The sequence below is a fragment of the Sciurus vulgaris genome, assembly GCF_902686455.1.
Source record: "Sciurus vulgaris genome assembly, chromosome: 18".
Taxonomy (NCBI): Eukaryota; Metazoa; Chordata; class Mammalia; order Rodentia; family Sciuridae; genus Sciurus; species Sciurus vulgaris.
This window is the reverse complement of record NC_136479.1, coordinates 9,789,609-9,809,898: the sequence shown is the minus strand read 5'-3', so window position 1 is coordinate 9,809,898 and position 20,290 is coordinate 9,789,609. Positions and strand designations below refer to the sequence as shown.

The window sequence follows — 20,290 nt, the reverse complement described above, 5'->3', positions numbered from 1 at the left end:
TGCACAGAAAATGGAAAAGCATATGCAAAAGCAGGTCCTGCCCAATACTGGAGCCACGCTAGCCTCAGAGTCCTAAGGAATATTTTTCATGAAGAAAAACAAAAGCAAGTTCTACCCACCAGCTTGGTGTCCCCTGGGACCTCATGCAGTGGAGTTGAACAGTGGGCTGGCTCCCAGGAAAAACACATGGACGCACAGAAAATGCACCACTGGTGACAGTGTCCTCAGTCCAAAACCTGCGGCCTGCACACTTGAGTGTGCCTGGGGTCAGGAAGGAACCACAGGTGACACCACCCAGGCAGAGGAGAAAACCGGCCCAATAGCACAACACCCAGCAGGGGAGGGTGGCTCAGTGCCAGGAGCCTCTGAGTTGAGTAAGAAGCTCGGTGGGCACTGGGTCCCCACTGACTGTGGCTAGGACCGTGGCATGGAGGGACAGCTTACTGATTGTTCACGAGAAACTTGACCTTTTTTTAATCTGATGTCTTCTAATTTTTTGGTTGGCAACTACTTTGATTAAGAAAAATAAGAAAACCTCACTGTTCTGGCCTTAAAACAAGTGGGAGGGGCAGGCTCAACCCCCCAGGTGCCTGCTCGGGCTCGCCTCCTCCTCTTCAGTATTGTGGAAGGCTACATTGTGTTCTAATTTTGAAATATCATGAAGCCTTGTGAGATTCTTCCTAAGAGATTCTCAGGAGGATTAAAGGAAATAAAGCAGTGGACACATTAGGCAGTACCCATAGTGCCCCACAGATAGGGGTGGCATCTGAGGCAACAAGTCCCCTGTGATCAGTGACACAGACCCTCTTGGAGCCTGAATTGGTATGTAAGAGAAAAGTCTGTCAAGATTTGGAAGAATACTTCTGCTTTGAGAGGTTTATCTCCTCAGCCAAGAGATTTGTTTTTAGAGAAGACAAGGAATCTGGACCTCCTCGCTAGGCGGCAGTGGAGATGCTAGTCTTGCTGGGTTTTGGGCAGCACGGAAAGGAAACCTCCACGTGGAATTTGCCAGCAAGGCCAGGTGTGGCTGCTGCTCATCTACCCTCGCCCCCAAATGAGACAAGCCGCACCCTGTGATCCTGCCCATTCAGAAGTGGGGGGCAGCTCCACTCATCTGTGAGGAAACCAGGGAAGAGAGCGGCTAGATTTCAACCGGGGTCCAAACCGGTGTTCAGTCCAAGTGCCAGTGTCAATGCTGTGTTATTTGCCACAATCTCTGCCGAAATTCTTTGTTTTCTGAAGCCCATGAAATTGAGCCTTACATTCTCCATGCTGATTAGACACCAAAGGTTTCTTGCTCAGTGCTGCTGAATAGCAACACGCCCAGCACATGCGTGAACAGGCAGCTTTTCCAGGGCGGCAGGCTGTGTTGGATAAATGCTGGACTGCCAGGCCAGGCGGGGGACACTGATGTCCTGCAGGGCTGGGGCGTCTACGGGACTTGCTCTTGGTCTCGACTGTCTTAGAGCCATCTTGCCAACTCACCTTTCATCAGGGAGGTGAGCCAACATCCACGGCTCAGCGAGAGGTGAGCTCCCACACACACTAAGGCCAGGGGTCCCCCCGTGGGAGGTAGATGAGAACTTCTCTCATGACAGTGTGGCCGGAGCCCAAGGCCAGGCATCACAAGCAAGTGCATCAGAGGAAATGCCACACTCCTCAGAGCGCCCTCGGCCCAGGACAAGGTGCCTTTTATCACAGGAGCACAGCACAAGTGCCTCCTCACAAGCCCTGAAACAGACCCCAACAGCCTCCTGGCTACAGCGAAGCACCTAAGCACCTGCTAGAAGCTCAGCCTGGCACTGCTGGGCACAGCCCACAGGAAACAGCCATTTCTGAGTTACAGCTCTGTGCTGCAATGCAACAGCCCCACGCCCTCCAGGTCCCAACAACAAGCTGCCACCAAAGGAGCCTGTTTCCACCCCAGCAAGTCACACTCCAATCCCACCCTGGAGACCCCCAGGTCTTTCCTAGGTTTTCACATGTTTCCACGATGACGAGAACATTCTAGAGACAACCTCGCTGCCTGCTAGAACAAACCCAGATGACAGCATCCTGGTTCCCCTAATTCCAGGATGTAAATGTCACAGGCAAGGAAGGGACAGAGAACAGGGGACTGAGACAAGGTAGGGACACCTCAGGCACTGTCCAAGTAGCTGCTTCCCAGCCACAGATGCAGAGGTATGGTGCAGACCCGGGTTCGGAAGGCAGCAGCATCTGCCATGTTACCAGGCAGCTGTGGACCATCCTGTGAGTGTGTAGGGAGAGTGGGCAGGAGTTTGGACCTCCTTTCAGGCTTGTTCCTACTTAGGTCATGGTACTAGAGGGTCATTCCCGGCAACAGCAGCAGGAGCCTGTGAGGTCTCCTTGGGCCATCACCGAGCTGACACAGGCTGCTGTAGTTCTGGAACACCTAGAAGCTGACCAGCACATGCATCTTCCCTTTCATCAAGTTCTATAAAAGTCTAAAACCACAAAGTCTGAATTTACTTGAGGACTTCACATAACACTCGCCTGCCGACTTTGGAGTCTCAGAAGTGCTGAGCCAAGCCTCCGTTTCAGCACCATGGACAGCTCCCAGGGCGCACCTGGGGCCAGGCGGGGCCACCACAGACAGCCTCTTGCTAACTCACAAAGGGACCAAGCAGCAGTGCTCAGTCCCAGGTACTCACACGAAGAAGGGCATCAGTTGGGTGAGGGTCTCCTTCTTGGGGCTGGCAGCAAATTCAGGCACCATCTGGATGACTTTGTTCATGACGTTGCGCAGGTAACTCTGGAGCTGCTTTCTTCGTTCCTCTACGAACTTGGCATCCTGAGGACACAAACAGAACGTGTGCTGGGTGTGCTCCCCTTGTGGTCCAGGAGGGACCCCACGGACCATGCCCTGGTCAGCCCACCCAGCTGTCTCCAGCAGTCACTCCTCGTCACTTCACTGACAGGACGCTCGGGTGGACCGTTAGTAGGTGGGGCAGCTGCTCTAGGACCTACTGCAGTGTGCCCCATGAACAAGCACCAGCCAGCAGGTGGCCGCTCCCCTCAGCACGCCCAGCGTGGTTGAGGGCAGAGCCCAGAACACACAGGCACTGCCGAGGCGTTCACAGGCCAGTGACGAAGACACGCACAGGTAAACGTGCAATTACTAAGTGCTACCTCCAGTTTTCAAAAATATTGTCATTAACACCTTGATCTTTAATGATGTCATTGCTTCAGAAAGATTTTTATTAACAGTGTCTACCTACTGTTGAAAATGAGGCCATCTGGCAGTATGGCTGCACCCAGCTGGGCTGTGCACATGGGGCCATGCCCTGTCCCCCAGGGACGACTGCCTAGTTGAGGTGCATGGAGTGGCCTCTGAAGGCAGGGGCACGCAGAGGCTCTGAGCTCCACACCCACCACTCTGCCCCTCTCCTCAGCACTGCTGGGTGGTATTCTGCTGCCCCCTCCCCTGATATTTTTGACAGTTTTGGAGTGGGGACCCACAGAGTCTACAGTCACTCCCCTCATACACCTGTGTCCTGGTGGCCCTCTCACAGAGCAGCCCTGGGCTGCACGGGCACCAGTGAAGGCTTCCTCTGAAGAAGTGCCTGTGGGCTGAAGATGAGATGGTGGCCAATGAAGAGCAGGGAGAGGGCAGCCAGCAGGGCTGTTCGCCCTCCCAGGATTGTCAGCGTGGACTGACAGACAGGAAAGGACAGGCAGCTAGAGCAGGTGGCACCTCACCCGCAGGCCCTGTGGATTGGGTGGCACATTCCTCTGCTCCCCGTGCTGGCACAAAGCTGGTCCACAGCAGGGCTCAGTAGGATTTGTCAAACAAGGCCATGTGCCGAGACAGCACCTTCGGAACCTGCCTGGCGCCCAGTCCCCCACGGAGCATTCCTATGAAGTCCTGCCAAGGACCAGACTTGGCCTCTTTAATCCAGGGTTGGCAGTTACCAAACGAAGACACAGGATGCCCAGTGGCTTGTTAACTTCAGATAAACAACACAAGGATTTTCAGCAGCAGTATCCTGCCCGAGATAACCGCCATGCGGTACTGGGACACATCGGTACTGAGAGATCAACAGTTGTTCCCCTGAAATTCAAACTTCGTCAGGCACCCTGTATTTTCTCTGGACGCCTCTGAGCACCAGGTGAGAGGAACACCCAGGGAACACGTGCTGCCAGCAGGAATCCCTTGGGGCCACCCGAAGCCACCCCCTGATGAGGTGCATCACCGGAGGTCTTCCTCCAGAGGGACCGCGGCACCTGAATTGCCACAGGTCACTCCAGCATTGCTGCCAGCACAGGCCCTGGCCAGTGGCTAGGATCTCGTGTAACCTGGAAAGAGGGAGACTGTGTGGCAATGAGTGGAGAGACCTGGCCAAGAAAGGTGCCACCAAGCCAAAGCCACTTGGGGCTCTGCATGCCAGGCTGCGTTCCTTGGTGTCTGTTGTGATTTGGGTATGAGGTGTCCCCAAAAGCTCAAGTGTGAGACAATGAGAGAGAGTGGCATTGTCATTAGGTAATGAGAGGTGTATCCTCAGCGGTGGTTTGACTGGGAGGGGTGGCTACAGGAAGTGTGCCTTTGGGGTTTGCATTTTGTCACTGGTGAGCAGAGCTTGCAGTGGCCTGAGCTGCTTTCCACTGCAACAACCTCTAGCCACAATGTTCTGCCTTTTCTCTGACTTAGAGCTACAGACTCAGCCGACAACCAACGGAACCACTGAAACCGTGAACCAAAATATACTTTTCCTCCTCTGTCGTTCTTGTCAGGTCTTTTGGTCACTGCAACAAAAAAGCTGACTGAAATTTTCCTTGAGCTCCAGCCCGTCATTAAGCAATTAGACACTCTTCCTCAGGAAGGTGGGTGATACACCAGGTCAGTGCTAAACGGAGCTAATCAAGTCTCGTTTTTAATCTGCATTAGAAACCCTCGAAGACAGCCTGAGAGGCTGCTGCAGGAAGACAGAAAGGAGCTAATCAGCCCTGGAAGAACTTGGGAAGGTTCTTTTTTTGGAAGGGGATGCTCAAAACACTCTAAGAAACCAGAAGAGATCACAGATGGTCTCTCATGCTTCGTGGGGGGGCTGGCTGAGCCAGAGCCCAAGGAAAGTGAGACCCCCAAATGGAGACCAGAGGATTCCACCCTTGAGTCTAATCTGCCCTTGGCACCTTCCTGGCACTTCCTCTCACCCTGGTGCCCCAGGCAATAGCACCTTGGCTGAGATGAAGGTTATCCCCCGAGGAATCCGAAATCCTCCCCAATGCCCACGGCCACACCACGTGTGCCAGGTCTGGCTGTAAGCACACCCAAGGTGGCAGCCATCTCCACTTGACAACCAAGCATGTGTTACCTGAGCTGTTCGGGTAAGCGACAGTATCTGCAGCGTCTTCATTTGGCTCTGTGCTCTCCCTGTGCTGGATCTACCCAGCCTGGTCACTGAGGCTCTTGCCCAAGAGCTCAAAATTACAACCTCCCTCAACTCGGAAGACAACCCAACCTGCAGAAGAAAAATCTACAGCTTCCTCTTTACCAGGCTTTACCAGCAGAAGCCACCTACCATGTAAACAGAAGGACACCTGTCACCTCTGTGCCAAGGCAGGCGGGGCTGCATGACCTCCAGCCTCCGTCCTGGTCACCTTCTAATCCCTGGCCTGAATCTCTGCACACCTGGGTAGAATGTGACCCAAGGGACACATGAGTCATGAAAGCCTATGTTCTTCCTGTGACTGTGATAGTTTTACCTTTTTAAAAAAATCATGATGAAAATCTTTAAAGATGTCAAGGGAAGGAGGGACGGGAATAGGAAGGACAGTAGAACGGAACGGACGTGACTCTCCTGTGCTCACGTGAGAGGAGGACCAGGGTAACTCCACACCATGCGCGAGCTCCAGAATGGGACCCTAATTAGAATAAATTAGACCCCATGTGTGTATAATATGTCAAAATACACTCTACCATCATGTATATCTAAAAAGAACAAATAAAAAAATACGCTTGGGACAGTGTAAACAAAATTAAAGATGTCAAAAGAGCACATTCTAATGAGTCCCCATCGTGCTTCTTCTAGGGGGCTCCACCCTCCTCCAGCTGCTTGGCATCACTGCTGAAGTGCTTTGGAGTAGGTTACAGCCGTCAAGGCATACCTGAGCATGCGTTTCCAAACACTTAAGAACATTTTCCTATTAACCACAACACCATCGTCACCCCTAATAAAATTACCGCTAATTGGCTGATGCCATCTCATAGCTAGTCGTATTTATGAGCCTTTGGGTTTTCAGATGAGCCGCTGCTTCTGCAAAGTTTGGAGGGCTGCAGCGCCTCCCGCGTGGGTGAGCGACTTAGCAGTGGATGCCACGCAGCTCGGGATCGATTCCTTCCAGGGGACCATCAAGTTGTGGCCTGTCCCACCATTTTCTCCACAGGTGCTAACGAGGGTTCACAGACTGAGCGTGGCTTAAAACACTAAAACCAAGGGATTTCTGTACAAAACCCAGATTCTTGGCCTCCCTGTAAAAGGAGCAGTCCTGCTGGTGGGCAGGGGCTGACCAGCAAGGACCCTCACTAGCGAGAAACACAGTGCCACTGGCCTGCCCAGCCTGCTCCCCTCTGTCCCACCGCGCCTGGCCTTGATAACGGCACTGGGAATCGGTCCCCACTTTAAAAAAGCACTCTGGACTACTTTAATGGGAATATTTTTTCTCTCCAAAAAGGTTAATTTTGGGCCTCAAGAAAATAAAGACGGCATTTCAAGATGGCGGCCTAGAGGGTGGCTGCATTTCATGTTGCTCCAGGACTCAGGAGTCAAAAGAGAAGATATTGAGAGACTTGGGACCAACGCAAAGCAGCTGGGTGGGTCTCTCCCACTGGGGAGGCTCCCGGATGGGGCGGTAGTCCCGGAACGCAGGGAACTTTGTGAAGTAGAGCTGCCGGCGAGACGCCCCTCCCCCCACTGGAGCAGTGAACTCGGACAACTGGGAGCATCGGAGAGGAGGCTGCTCAGCACGGCGCTGGGACTTGGAGCAACCACTGGGGCTCTGGCGGCTGCCCAGGGGAGGAGCGGCAAGGAGAGCTGTGTGGACTCAGAGCGACCACTTCTGAACACTCCTGCCCTGAGGAGGAGGAGGAGGAGTGTGGCCACTTGGATTCGAAGTGACTGCACCAGAGCTACAGGCGGTTGCCAGAGGAGGAGTGGCGCGGCGAGCTGTTTGGACTCAGACCACTTCTGAACACCGGGGCCTGCCTGGAGGAGTAGGAGGAGGAGGAGGAGGAGCGCGGAGGGGCGTTTGGACTCGCAGTGACTGCATTAGAGCTCCAGGCGACTGCTTAAAGGAGGAGGTGAGTGGTGAGTTGTTTGGACTTAAAGCGACCGCTCCTGAACACAGGGGGGCTGCCTGGAGGAGGAGCGCGGTGGGTCGCTTGGTCTCGAGTGGCTGCACCAGAGCTCCGGGCAGTTGCCCAGAGGAGGCATGCAGCAGGTGACGTGGATTCAGAGCCACACAGAGCGACCGCTCCTGAACACCCGGGGGGTTACCTGGAGGAGGAGGAGGAACGGGGAGGGTCACTTCGACTCGGAGTGATTGATTGCCCAGGGCTACGGGCGGTTGGTGGGAGGAGGAGGCACACAGTGAGTTGCTCGGACTCCTAGTGACCGCACCGGAATACTGGGTGGCTGTCTGGAGGAAGAGGCGTGCGGCGGGTCTCTGGGACGCAGAGCAATTGTACGGGGCCCCAGGTGGCTGCTCAGAGGAGGGGCCACATAGCCAGGCGATTAGGTGCAGAACAGGGTCCCAGGATCTAGGAGGCTTCTTGGTGAAAGAGCTGCACAGAGACACGCTTAGGGCGGAGCGAAGGTTCCAGGCCTGCGGGCAGATTCTCTGAGGAGGGGCAGCCTAAGGAGATTCATCTGCGAAGGGTGAGGCTCCCAGGCCCAGGAGGTAGGGCCGGGCCCCTGGGAACTTTACAGAGGAAGGCAGCCCAGCCCAGGCGGTAGCTGTAAATTGAGGGGAACCTCTAGGAGGGGAACTGACCAGCGAGACCTCCACACCGGGTGAGTCTTCCCTGCCGGGTGAGGTTTCCCCACAAGGACGGTAAAACCAGAGACACAGGCCCAAACAGGCCTTGCCTCAGCCCGCAGCCTAGGTCCCCTTTGGATGACCATTGGTCAACAAGTGGAGGCGCCTCTGCCCACTAGCAGGGAATATACCCCACCTGAAGGCCACCACTCCTAGAGAGGCAGCTTCTTTGTGGCACACCACATTATCAACTTCCTCCAAGACTTCAGCCTACTGAAGGCTAAGAGGGGATATATATAGAAATCTTCAAGGACACTGTAAGTCAATAGAGGAAATCTGCAATATCTCAATGGTCCACTGATACCTGAACAATATGAGAAAACAAGGAAAGAAAATGCCACAAACAAATCTAGATGTTACATCAATAAAACACAATGACAGCATGGCAGAAGAAATGACAGAAAAGGAGTTCAGAATGTACATAATTAAAATGATCAGGGAAGCAAACGATGAGATGAAAAAGCAAATGCACACACTGAATGATGAGATGAAAGAACAAATGCACGCACTGAATGATGAGATGAAAGAGCAAATGCAGGCATTGAATGATCGCACCAATCGACAGTTAAAAGAGCAAATACAGGAAGCAAAAGATCATTTCAATAAAGAGTTAGAGATATTGAAAAAAAACCAAACAGAAATCCTTGAAATGAAGGAAACAATAAACCAAATTAAGAACTCCATAGAAAGCATATCCAGTAGGATAGAACACCTGGAAGACAGAACCTCAGACATTGAAGACAAAATATTTAACCTTGAAAACAAAGTTGAACAAACAGAGAAGATGGTAAGAAATCATGAACAGAATCTACAAGAAATATGGGATATCATGAAAAGGCCAAATTTAAGAATTATTGGGATTGAGGAAGGCCTAGAGAAACAAACCAAAGGAATGAACAATCTATTCAATGAAATAATATCAGAAAATTTCCCAAATCTGAAGGATGAAATGGAAAATCAAGTTCAAGAGGCTTATAGGACTCCAAATACACAAAATTACAACAGACCCACACCAGGCACATTATAATGAAAATACCGAACATACAAAATAAAGACAGAATTTTAAAGGCTGTGAGAGAAAAGAACCAAATTACATTCAGGGGGAAACCAATACGGATATCAGCAGATTTTTCAATCCAGAACCTAAAAGCTAGAAGGGCCTGGAACAACATTTTTCAAGCCCTGAAAGAAAATGGATGCCAACCAAGAATCTTATACCCAGCAAAACTTACCTTCAAATTTGATGATGAAATAAAATCCTTCCATGATAAACAAAAGCTAAAAGAATTTACAAAAAGAAAGCCAGCATTACAGAACATTCTCAGCAAAATATTCCAGGAGGAAGAGATGAAAAACAAAGAAGCAAATCAGCAAAGGGAGGAATTATCCTAAAGGAATTGTCAAATAAAGGAGGAACCAAGTTGTGTCAAATAAATAAATAAATAAAATTTAAAAATGAACCATATGACCAGGAAACCAAATCATATCTCATTAATAACCCTAAATGTTAATGGCCTGAATTCATCAATCAAAAGACATAGACTGGCAGATTGGATTAAAAAGAAGGATCCAACAATATGTTGCCTACAAGAGACTCACCTCATAGAAAAAGATACCCATAGACTAAAGGTGAAAGGATGGGAAAAAACATACCATGCACATGGACTCAGCAAAAAAGCTGGAGTATTCATCCTCATTTCAGATAATGTGGACTTCAAGCCAAAGTTAGTCAGAGGGGATAAAGAAGGTCATTTCATATTGCTTAAGGGAAGCATAAATCAGCAAGATATAACAATCATAAACATCTATGCCCCAAACAGTGGCTCATCCATGTATGTCAAACAAATCCTTCTCAATTTCAGAAACCAAATAGACAATAACACAATAATACTACTACTACTAATAATAATACTAATAAACATAATAATAACACGCCTCTCTCACCACTGGACAGATCTTCCAGACAAAAATTGAACAAAGAAACCATAGATCTCAATAACACAATCAATAATTTAGACTTAACGGACATTTATAGAATATACCATCTAACCAAGAGCGAATACACTTTCTTCTCAGCAACACATGGATCCTTCTCTAAAATAGACCATATATTATGCCACAAAGCTAATGTTAGCAAATACAAGAAGATAGAGACACTACCTTGTATTCTATCAGATCATAATGGATTGAAGTTAGAAATAAATGAAAGAGTAAAACTCAGAAACTATTCCAACATCTGGAGATTAAACAATATGCTATTATATGATGAATGGATAACAGAAGATATTAGGAAGGAAATTAAAAAATTCTTAGAGGTAAATGAGAACAAAGAAACATCATATCAAAATCTCTGGGACACTATGAAAGCAGTACTTAGAGGGAAATTTATTTCATGGAGCGCATTTAATAAAAGAAGTAAAACTCAACAAATAAACGACCTAACACTACAGCTCAAAGCCCTAGAAAAAGAAGAACAGACCAGCACCAAAAGTAGTAGAAGACAGGAAATAGTTAAACTCAGAGCTGAAATCAATGAAATTGAAACAAAAGAAACAATACAAAAAATTGACAAAATAAATAGTTGATTCTTCGAAAAAATAAACAAAATTGATAAACCTTTAGCCACACTAACAAAGAGAAGACGAGAGAAAACCCAAATCACTAAAATTTGTAATGAACAAGGAAATATCACAACAGACAGGATTGAAATACAAAACATAATTAGAAGCTATTTTGAAAATCTATACTCCAACAAAATAGAAAATTTCGAAGACATCAACAGGTTTCTAGAGACATACGAATTGCCTAAACTGAATGAGGAAGACATACACAATTTAAATAGACCAATTTCAAGTACTGAAATAGAAGAAGTCATCAAAAGCCTACCAACAAAGAAAAGTCCGGGACCAGATGGGTTCTCAGCCGAGCTCTACAAAACCTTTAAAGAAGAGCTCATTCCAATACTTCTTAAAGTATTCCATAAAATAGAAGAGGAGGGAACCCTCCCAAACTCATTCTATGAAGCCAATATCACACTGATACCTAAACCAGACAGAGACACATCAAGGAAAGAAAATTTCAGACCGATATCCTTAATGAACATCAACACAAAAATTCTCAACAAAATTTTAGCAAATCGCATACAAAAACATATTAAAAAAATAGTGCACCATGATCAAGTGGGTTTCATCCCAGGGATGCAAGGTTGGTTCAACATCAGGAAATCAATAAATGTCATTCACCATATCAATAGACTTAAAGTCAAGAATCACATGATTATTTCAATAGATGCAGAAAAAGCATTTGATAAAATACAGCACCCCTTCATGCTCAAAACACTAGAAAAAATAGGGATAGTGGGAACATTCCTTAACATTGTAAAGGCCATTTATGCTAAGCCCATGGCTAATATCATTCTAAATGGTGAAAAACTGAAAGCATTCCCCCTAAAAACTGGAACGAGGCAGGGATGCCCTCTTTCACCACTTCTATTCAACATCATTCTTGAGACTCTAGCCAGAGCAATTAGACAAACCAAAGAAATTAAAGGGATATGAATTAGAAAAGAAGAACTCAAACTATCCCTGTTTGCTGATGACATGATTATATATTTAGAGGAACCTGGAAATTCCACCAGAAAACTCTTAGAACTCATAAGTGAATTCAGTAAAGTAGCAGGTTACAAGATCAATGCTCATAGATCCAATGCATTTTTATACATAAGTGATGAATCTTCAGAAAGAGAAATTAGGAAAACTATCCCATTCACAATAGCCTCGAAAAAAATAAAATACTTGGGAATCAATCTCACAAAAGAGGTGAAAGACCTCTACAATGAGAACTACAGAACACTAAAGAAAGAAATTAAAGAACACCTTAGAAGATGGAAAGATCTTCCATGTTCTTGGATAGGAAGAATTAATATTGTCAAAATGGCCATACTACCTAAAGTGCTATACAAATTCAATGCAATTCCAATTAAAATCCTAATGATGTACCTTACAGAAATAGAGCAAGCAATTATGAAATTCATCTGGAAGAATAAGAAACCCAGAATAGCTAAAGCAATCCTTAGCAGGAAGAGTGAAACAGGGGGTATTGCAATACCAGATCTTCAACTCTACTACAAAGCAATAGTAACAAAAACGGCATGGTATTGGTACCAAAATAGAAAGGTAGATCAATAGTACAGAATAGAGGACACAGACACAAACCCAAATAAATACGATTTTCTCATACTAGACAAAGGTGCCAAAAATATGCAATGGAGAAAAGATAGCCTCTTCAACAAATGGTGCTGGGAGAATTGGAAATCCATATGCAACAGAATGAAACTAAACCCATATCTCTCACCATGCACGAAACTAAACTCAAAATGTATTAAGGACCTTGGAATCAGACCAGAGACCCTGCAGATTATAGAAGAAAAAGCAGGTCCAGATCTTCAACATGTCGGCTTAGGACCAGACTTCCTTAAGAGGACTCCCATAGCACAAGAAATAAAAGCAAGAATTCCCATAGCACAAGAAATAAAAGCAAGAATCAATAACTGGGATAGATTCAAACTAAAAAGCTTTCTCTCAGCAAAGGAAACTATCAGCAATGCGAAGAGAGAGCCTACAGAGTGGGAGAATATCTTTGCCAATCATACTTCAGATAGAGTGCTAATCTCCAGAATCTATAAAGAACTCAAAAAACTCTAAGAATACAAATAATCCAGTCGACAAATGGGCTAAGGAAATGAATAGACACTTCACAGAAGATCTACAAGCAATCAACAAACATATGGAAAAATGTTCAACATCTCTAGTAATAAGAGAAATGAAAATCAAAACCACCCTAGAATGGCGATTATCAAGAATACAAGGAACAACAGGTGTTGGCGAGGATGCAGGGAGAAAGGTACACTCATACATTGCTGGTGGGGCTGCAAATTAGTGCAGCCACTCTGGAAAGCAGTGTGGAGATTCCTTAGAAAACTTGGAATGGAACCACCATTTGACCCAGCTATCCCACTCCTTGGCCTATACCCAAAGGACTTAAAATCAGCACACTACAGAGATACAGCCACATCAATGTTCATAGCTGCTCAATTCACAATAGCCAGATTGTGGAACCAACCTAGATGTCCTTCAATTGATGAATGGATAAAGAAACTGTGGTGTATATATATACAATGGAATATTACTCAGCCATAAAGAATGATAAAATTATGGCATTTGCAGGCAAATGGATGAAATTGGAGAATATCATGCTAATTGAGATAAGCCAATCTCAAAAAGTCAAAGGACGAATGATATCACTAATAAGTGGAGGATGACATATAATGGGGGGAGGGTAGGGTTAGTGTTAGGGTTAGAGTTACGGTTAGGGAGGGGGGCAAGTATGGAGGAAGGAAGGACTGTATAGAGGGAAAAGAGGGGTGGGAGGGGTGGGGGGAAGGGAAAAAATAACAGAATGAATCAAACAACATTACTGTATGTAAATTTATGATCACACAAATGGTATGCCTTTACGCCATGTACAGAGAAACAATATGTATCCCATTTGTTTACAATAAAAAAATACATTATTAAATAAAAAAAAGAAAATAAAGACACCATCAAATTAAGAATAAATGTTCTAAGAATGAAGGACTGCTGTGAGCAGGCAACACGCAGGGCTCCTGCACTTTGCCCAGTGTCCCTGGGCTTCCTGCAGCCCCCACCCCAGGGCAGGCGGCTGGGAGCAGGGGATGGAGACAGCACGGCGTTCGCTGAGCCCCGCTTTCCCCTGAGACTGCCCTGACATTCTACAAGATAAACAGGAGGTCCAGTCCATCAGGAGCCTCTCCTGAGACGGCCACATCAGATCCAGCTGATCTGACAACATATTGCTGGCTAGAGAATTCCAGAACTTTTCACAGACTCTCACAAGACCCAGCCCCGAGATGGCATCCTGCACCACTGACGAGACTGGCCCACCAACCCCATTTCTGCTTCCAGAGCACAAAGGCAGGCCAGGTTTCCCAGCATGCCTTGCAATTAGGAGCCCAGGCGAGGCAAGTAGAGTTCAGGCCTAGCCACAACAAGGCAAATCCCCTGCAACTGACTCTTCTCCCGCCCCTTTGTGGGAGCACGGAGGTCCTGTGTGGAGATGGAGAGCCACGTGAAGAAAGAGCTCCCAGAGTCCCCAGATCTGCACTGGCCTTGGATGTGATTGGGCAACTAACTTGTGTCGTAAGCTGTCAAGTTAGATCCACGTGCTGGTCACTGGCATCCATGTTCCCTATGCTGGTCACTCAAGGACTGCTGCACACCTACCCACATCTGTGGCACTGTGCCTTGAAGGACAGTGCCCTGGGAAACAGAGGTGTCCCCATGGTCATAAGCTTAGATCCAGGAGAGACAGTAAGCAGGTCATGAGAAGATAAGGATGGCCGCCAGGACAGACGGCCTCAGCCTGGTGAGGAGGAAAGGAAGCGCCTGGGAGGAGGCGACTTCGAAGGGGAGGCTTGAAGGACTAGAGGAAGGAACCCCAGGAACAGAGGCCAACAAGATGACTGCTCTGCTCCTCCAGGGAGGGGATGCTGGGGGTAGAGGAACCGAGTTCTCCTTCAGACCTAACCCAGGTGGGGCTTGCAGACCGGGTGCGATCATTCATGGGTCGTTCACCTGTCCAGTGACGTATCAGCTTGCTCATTCGTTCATTCATTCATTCATCAGACATTCTTTGGAGGCTACTCTGACCCAGGCTCTGTGAAGAGAGAGGTAAATAAGACTGGAAGCTGCCTGTAAGGAGCTCAGTCAGCTGGGATCGTTACCACGCAGTGTGACGGAACCATGCTACACACTTGGCAAAGGCATATCCAGACCTGCTGGGGGCACGCAGGGACTGTGATAGGGCCGTGGTCACTACCAGGAGGACAAATGCAGGGGTGGTGGCAGGAGGAGCCGTTGCTACCGTGAGCGTCCAGCAACATCTCTTCTGCAGGCCTGGGCAGGGCGCCGGGCTCCGCACCCTCGAGGCTGGGCTTTTACATTCCCCTCTCGGAGGGAGGAAGCTGGGCTCAGGAGCTAGGCACCAGAGACTCAGCACAACTACCTCAGGACAGGGATGGAGACGGAGTGGGCCAGGGAGCGCGAGGCCAAGGGAGGGACAGGTGTTCCCCGGCAGAGGAGCCTGGAGATGCCAGGTGGCAGTGGAACAGACTGGTGAGCAGAGGGGCAGTGAGCCCGGGAGCTGGAGGGGGAAGCGGGGCGCCCCTGGTAGGCCTCCGTCCTCAGGTGACAGGTGTCCAAGCCAGGCAGTGAGTCAGCCGCCTATGAGACGGAAAGGGTTCTGATGTTCGGGTTAGAAAGCCACTCTCCTCGTCCTTGGGGTGCTGGAATCTGCCTTCCTGCTTTCCAGAGTGAGGTGCTGGCTGGCAGAGATGCAGGCCTGATTCTGCCTCCTGGGTCGCAGGCTGTGGGCCACAGTCCACCACAACTGCCCGAAAACCTGTGGACTTTGCTCTATGGCAAATGTGATGCCTGGTCTTGCACACCAAGGCCCGAGCAGCGATTTCTGGAAAGAACATTATGCAATTGCTAATTGGGAAACTGAGGAGAGAGTTCCATTAGTGCCACTTTGAAGACCCTCCATGGAGCCATCTGCGATGAAGAGCTGGCCATGCCAGGCGCTCCGAGCTGCTCCCAGACATGCCCGCGCCCCTCACAAGCTTCTGAGTGGACGTTTCAGCAAAGCTGTCTGAAGTAGCCTCGCCTGAGAAACTTGGGGGGGGGCGGGCAATGAAATCGCAAGCACAGAAGAAACCACCCTGATCTCTGCAGGGGACCTGCTGCACCCGCCCATTCAGGAGGGCCTGGCGCTCACACCAAGGCCAAGCAGCCATGAGCCACCTGGCAGAGGGACCTAAAGGGGTCCTTTGACTGGCTGAAGGGTGCTTCTCCTAGGCGGCCAGAGCTGGAACACACCAGGGGTGGCAGAGAGGGAGGACGAGGACTTCCTTCTGGTTTTGGGAGGGGAGAGCAGGCGTCGTGTGTCTGCAGCTCCTGTGGTGAGACTCTCCTCCAGGGCCTCTAGAGAGATCCACCAACATAGAGGCCAAAGTCACTGTCCCTCCCAAAGGGACAGGAGAAGCCTCCTGTGAGGCCGGGAGAGGAAGCAGGTCAGGGACAGCAGCTGGCAGCCAGGCCCAGTGCTCGGGCTCTCGCGGCTGGCCGCGCTCCTCGCGTGAGTGCTGCAGTGAGCCCCGAGGCCGAGAAGCGCCAGCCAAGTGGAGAGCAAGGGGGAGCCCCGAGCTCGGTGCTTACCCAAATCCTTGGCCCGTGGGATGGATGGGAGCAGCAGGCAGAGGCTCCGCGCCAGATCTGATCCTTCCGGCAGGAGAGGCCCCTCCTCTCGTGCCTGCCCGTCCGCAGCCTCCCCGCTCCCCGGTGTGGTCACTCCCGAGGACGGGCGCGCTCTTCCTCATACTCCACCTCCAGTGCCACCCCAGGGCCGGAGGGCGGTGTTGGCTGCTCACTGTGCCACGGGGCAGGGGGCCTGGGACCAGGCACGCTTGGCCCCGTCTCTGAAGACACTCTAATTCCCTCACTCCCTGCCAGTCCCTTGGGGGTCTCACGCTGCATCCTCCTGCAGCACCCACATGATGTGGGATCACGCCCAGCCCTCGGGATGGTTACGGCTACTGCTAGCAGAGGTGCTACGAGCAGCAGACCATTTCCTTGCCCGGCCCTACAGCCTGGGGGATCCTGGGCCACTGGGAGGGAAACCCCAGGCCTCGCCTGGCACCAAGCCCACCCATGACCTGGCTCCTCTCGTCCTGACCCCAGGCCCTTCCACTCTCCTCGCTCATTCTTCTTGAGCCACCCAGGCCTCTGTGACGTGCCACAGATGCTCTGGGCCCTGCACTTGCTGACGCTTCTGCCTGGAACGCACCTTCTCCAGACAGCTCATGAGCCACATCCACTTGCTATGGTGTAGAAGTGAGGTGTCCCTCAAAAGCTCGCGTGTGAGACAGTGCAAGAGGGTCCAGAGGAGGCATGACTGGGTTGTGAGAGCCTTAACCCAATCAGTGGGCTAATCCCTGATGGGATCACCTGGGAGGTGGCTGAGTGGAGGGTGTGGCTGGAGGAGGAGGGCCTGGGGGCATGGCTTTGGATACATATTTGTACTGTCAAGTGGAGACCTCTCTGCTTCCTGGCCACTCTCTCCCGCCACAATGTCCATGGACTGAGACCTCTGAAACCCCAAGCCTCCAAATAAACTCCTCCTCCTCTACAATTGTTCTGGCTGGGTCCTGTAGTCACGGCAGCAAAAGAGCTGACTGAAACAACCTTCTTCACGTCTCTGCTCCAACGTGCCTTCTGAGATGCCCTTCTGGTCACTCCAAGAGCACAGCAGTGGCTCCCGGCCCCTCTGTTTTTCTGCACACTGGCGACAAGCTCCACCCTGGTGCCTGGTGGCAGTGCCTGGCATCCAGTAGATGCTAGTACTTCTAAAGGAACCCTCTGCAGACCACACTTTATCTGCACAGGTCAGGAGCATCTGAGCTTGGACCGTTCCACTTCCATCTCACAGACAGGCGCGCTGAGGCAGAGGAGCCGCACAATTTGCCTGAGCTCACAGCCAGTGAGCTGGAGACTTGGAGGCTGAACTCGGGTCTTCCCGGCTTCTCCCTCCAGAGGCCACACTCGCACCTGGCCAGCTCTGCTGTGAGCGTCTTTGGGAATGAAATACCAACCCAGTTCTGTCCTCAGTGAGACTCCTAGGTCACCAGAGGAGCAGGCTCCTGCACCCCTGGCAGGGGTGGGGGCTTGGGGGGGGAGGGGAAGGGACATACGGAAGGGGTGTCACATGCAGATGTGACCCCAGCCCAGCTACCATGGCCTTCCTCTTGGTTACACCTCCTGGGCCTTCTCTCCGACCCTTTAGCTTTGTTTTGCAGACTGGTCGGTTCTTCAAGGAGACTCCCAGCCCTGCCCCTGTCCTCCCTTGGTCATGGCTGGCACAGGCTCCAGAGAGTGCCACATGACAAACTCTGCAAACTAATGGGCACAAAAGCTGGTATGGAGATGTCTCTAGCAATGAGTTGAAGTCAGAAGAAACCCATCCCTCCATCTGAGGCCCATGTGGGATGCACCGCGACCGCTCTTCTCTCAGCAGTCTAAGGTGTTGACACGGGGACCTGCTCCCTTCTCCTGCCCCCGTGCTGTGCATGTCCTTGGGAAGGCCAGGACCCTGTGGGACTCAGTTTCCTAGCTTGCAAAGGGAATGGGAGGGGCAATTTCTTCACTCCCTTCTGATGGAGACACTGAACTCTTGCCTGAGGACAGCATCCGTCCTTGCATTCAAGTTTCAAGACCAATTAAGATAAAAAGAGAGGGTCCCTTAAGTCCTCTCACCCTGGGAATTCTTGTCACTTTCAGGGCCTCTGTGCAGCGCAACAGACATCGCCCGTGCCCCCAGGACGTGACCGGGCTAGAGTGGTAGCAGGCACAGAGGCCTGGTGTCACAGGCCGCGGGAACCCAGGCGCTGCAGGTCTGCCCGGCGTCCTGGCTCTGCTGCAGGACGATGGCCACGCCCTGTGCAGCCTTCCTGCTGTCTTCGTATTTGGGTCCGGCAGCCGTCCCTTCCCTAGTTCCCTGGAGTACTCTGAGGCACCTGGTGTCCCCTCAGCTCTTCTCCCCATATAGGAGTGATGGGAAAACCAGGAGCAGAGGAAGAGGAGCAAACGGCAGTCAGGACAGCAGCCGGGGCTGAGCTGGCCCCCGGGGCCCTGGGGCCCTGAGCCCCCCCGGGGCACCACTAGAGAGCAGGGGTGCTGGGATCTAGCCTGGCTCCTCATTACCTGGCCGTGTTTCTGGTCGTGTTCATTCGCAGGAGGAAGCAGGTCAGCGTTTCCTAAAGGTGCCGAGCTGAGCAGTCAGGGTCCCGATCCTCAGCTGAGCCCTGGGCAGTCTCACCCATTGCCGGGGACCTGGGGGACTGGGATCCAAGAGGCTCCTTCCTTTCGCCAAGGCCATGCATGAGGTAAAGGTCCAGACTGACCAGTCCCCCTGACTTTCCACTGCACTAGATTTCTGCCCCTACTTGGTGCAGGACGGTGTGGTGGGATGGCAAGGAAGACCGTGAGCCCTGCCTTCCCAGCAGGTAACATGCTCCTAAGGACTGAAAACAGCCTCGCCACAGACATGCAAGGCACGGTGGGCAGCGGCCAACCTGGGGCTCGCCTGGAGCGCTGCTTGATGTCCACTGCACTGTCCTGTGTGCCCTTGAAGTGCCTCACAAGAGGCCTGCACTGTGCCCACCTCAGGTGAGTGGGCAGAGGCGCAGAAAGACGAAGAGACTGCCCAACCTGGTCCTTATGGAGCTGGGAGTTAAGCCCACGTCCCCTGGTTCCACCTCAGCAACCTGCTGGCGGCCCTCAGGAGGGGGTGAGGGGCTCCTGAAGACCCCCTGACTCCCCTTGTGACCTGCGGTGTGGCTGCCACACATGTTCCAGGACTCCTGACGAGCAGGCAGCCCAAGGCTGGGTTCTGATGGCCTGGGCCTGCCCGTGAGGGGAAGGAGAACCAGTCTCGGGGGCTCACACAATCCCACAGCCACCTGCGCTTCCTCCGCAGAGAGCCGCTAGCACTGCACCAGGCCCAGCTGTGCTTCTCTTCTTGGAGCTCAGCCCTGCATGAGGCTGGGGCAGTGTGGCTTCCTACCTGGACCACTGCTCCAAGAGCTTTCAGTCAGACAGGGGACGACAGATGACAGCCTCTGGGCAGGTGGCTCAAGGAGGGAAAGCCCAGGACAAGCTTGGAGACGACGGAACAGCATCGCGGTGTCACCAAACTCTGCTCAGCATTAGACAGAACGTGAGTGCCGCCCGGCCGTCTGCAGTAAAGACCTGCTCCCATCAGAGGCACAGGAGCGAGTGTTGCCGTCTGGGGAAGCGACGGGGCGGCTACCGGGGACTCAGGCGCACTCCCCCCCATGCCTCACACAGCTACGATGCTGACGATGCCCTTCACTGCAAGCTCACTGTGTGCCCAAGCACCGTGGATGGGTTTCCCACATCCCCAGCCACAGCCTCATGAAGTAGCTACTCATGCCTCCACCTTCCAGAAGAAGAAACTGAGGTTCCAAGAGAGTCAGAGCTTCCTTCAAGGTGACCCCACTGCGAATCACTGCTGCATCTGAGATCAGCCACCCTGATGCTGCCCTGGCTCCAGGACCAATGCAGCCACAGTCACAGGCACC

At 51.0% G+C, this 20,290-nt stretch overlaps 1 protein-coding gene across 3 annotated transcripts in view; it reads right to left on the bottom strand.

Moving 5' to 3' along the window:
- Window positions 1-20,290, bottom strand: part of SNX29 (sorting nexin 29) — a 389,392-nt gene that overhangs the window by 13,323 nt on the left and 355,779 nt on the right. For all 3 annotated transcript variants that reach the window (XM_079121408.1, XM_079121413.1, XM_079121410.1), the window contains one exon: window positions 2,673-2,812. In XM_079121408.1, the coding sequence (XP_078977534.1) occupies window positions 2,673-2,812 (140 nt within the window). The remainder of the gene's footprint in view (window positions 1-2,672; window positions 2,813-20,290) is intronic.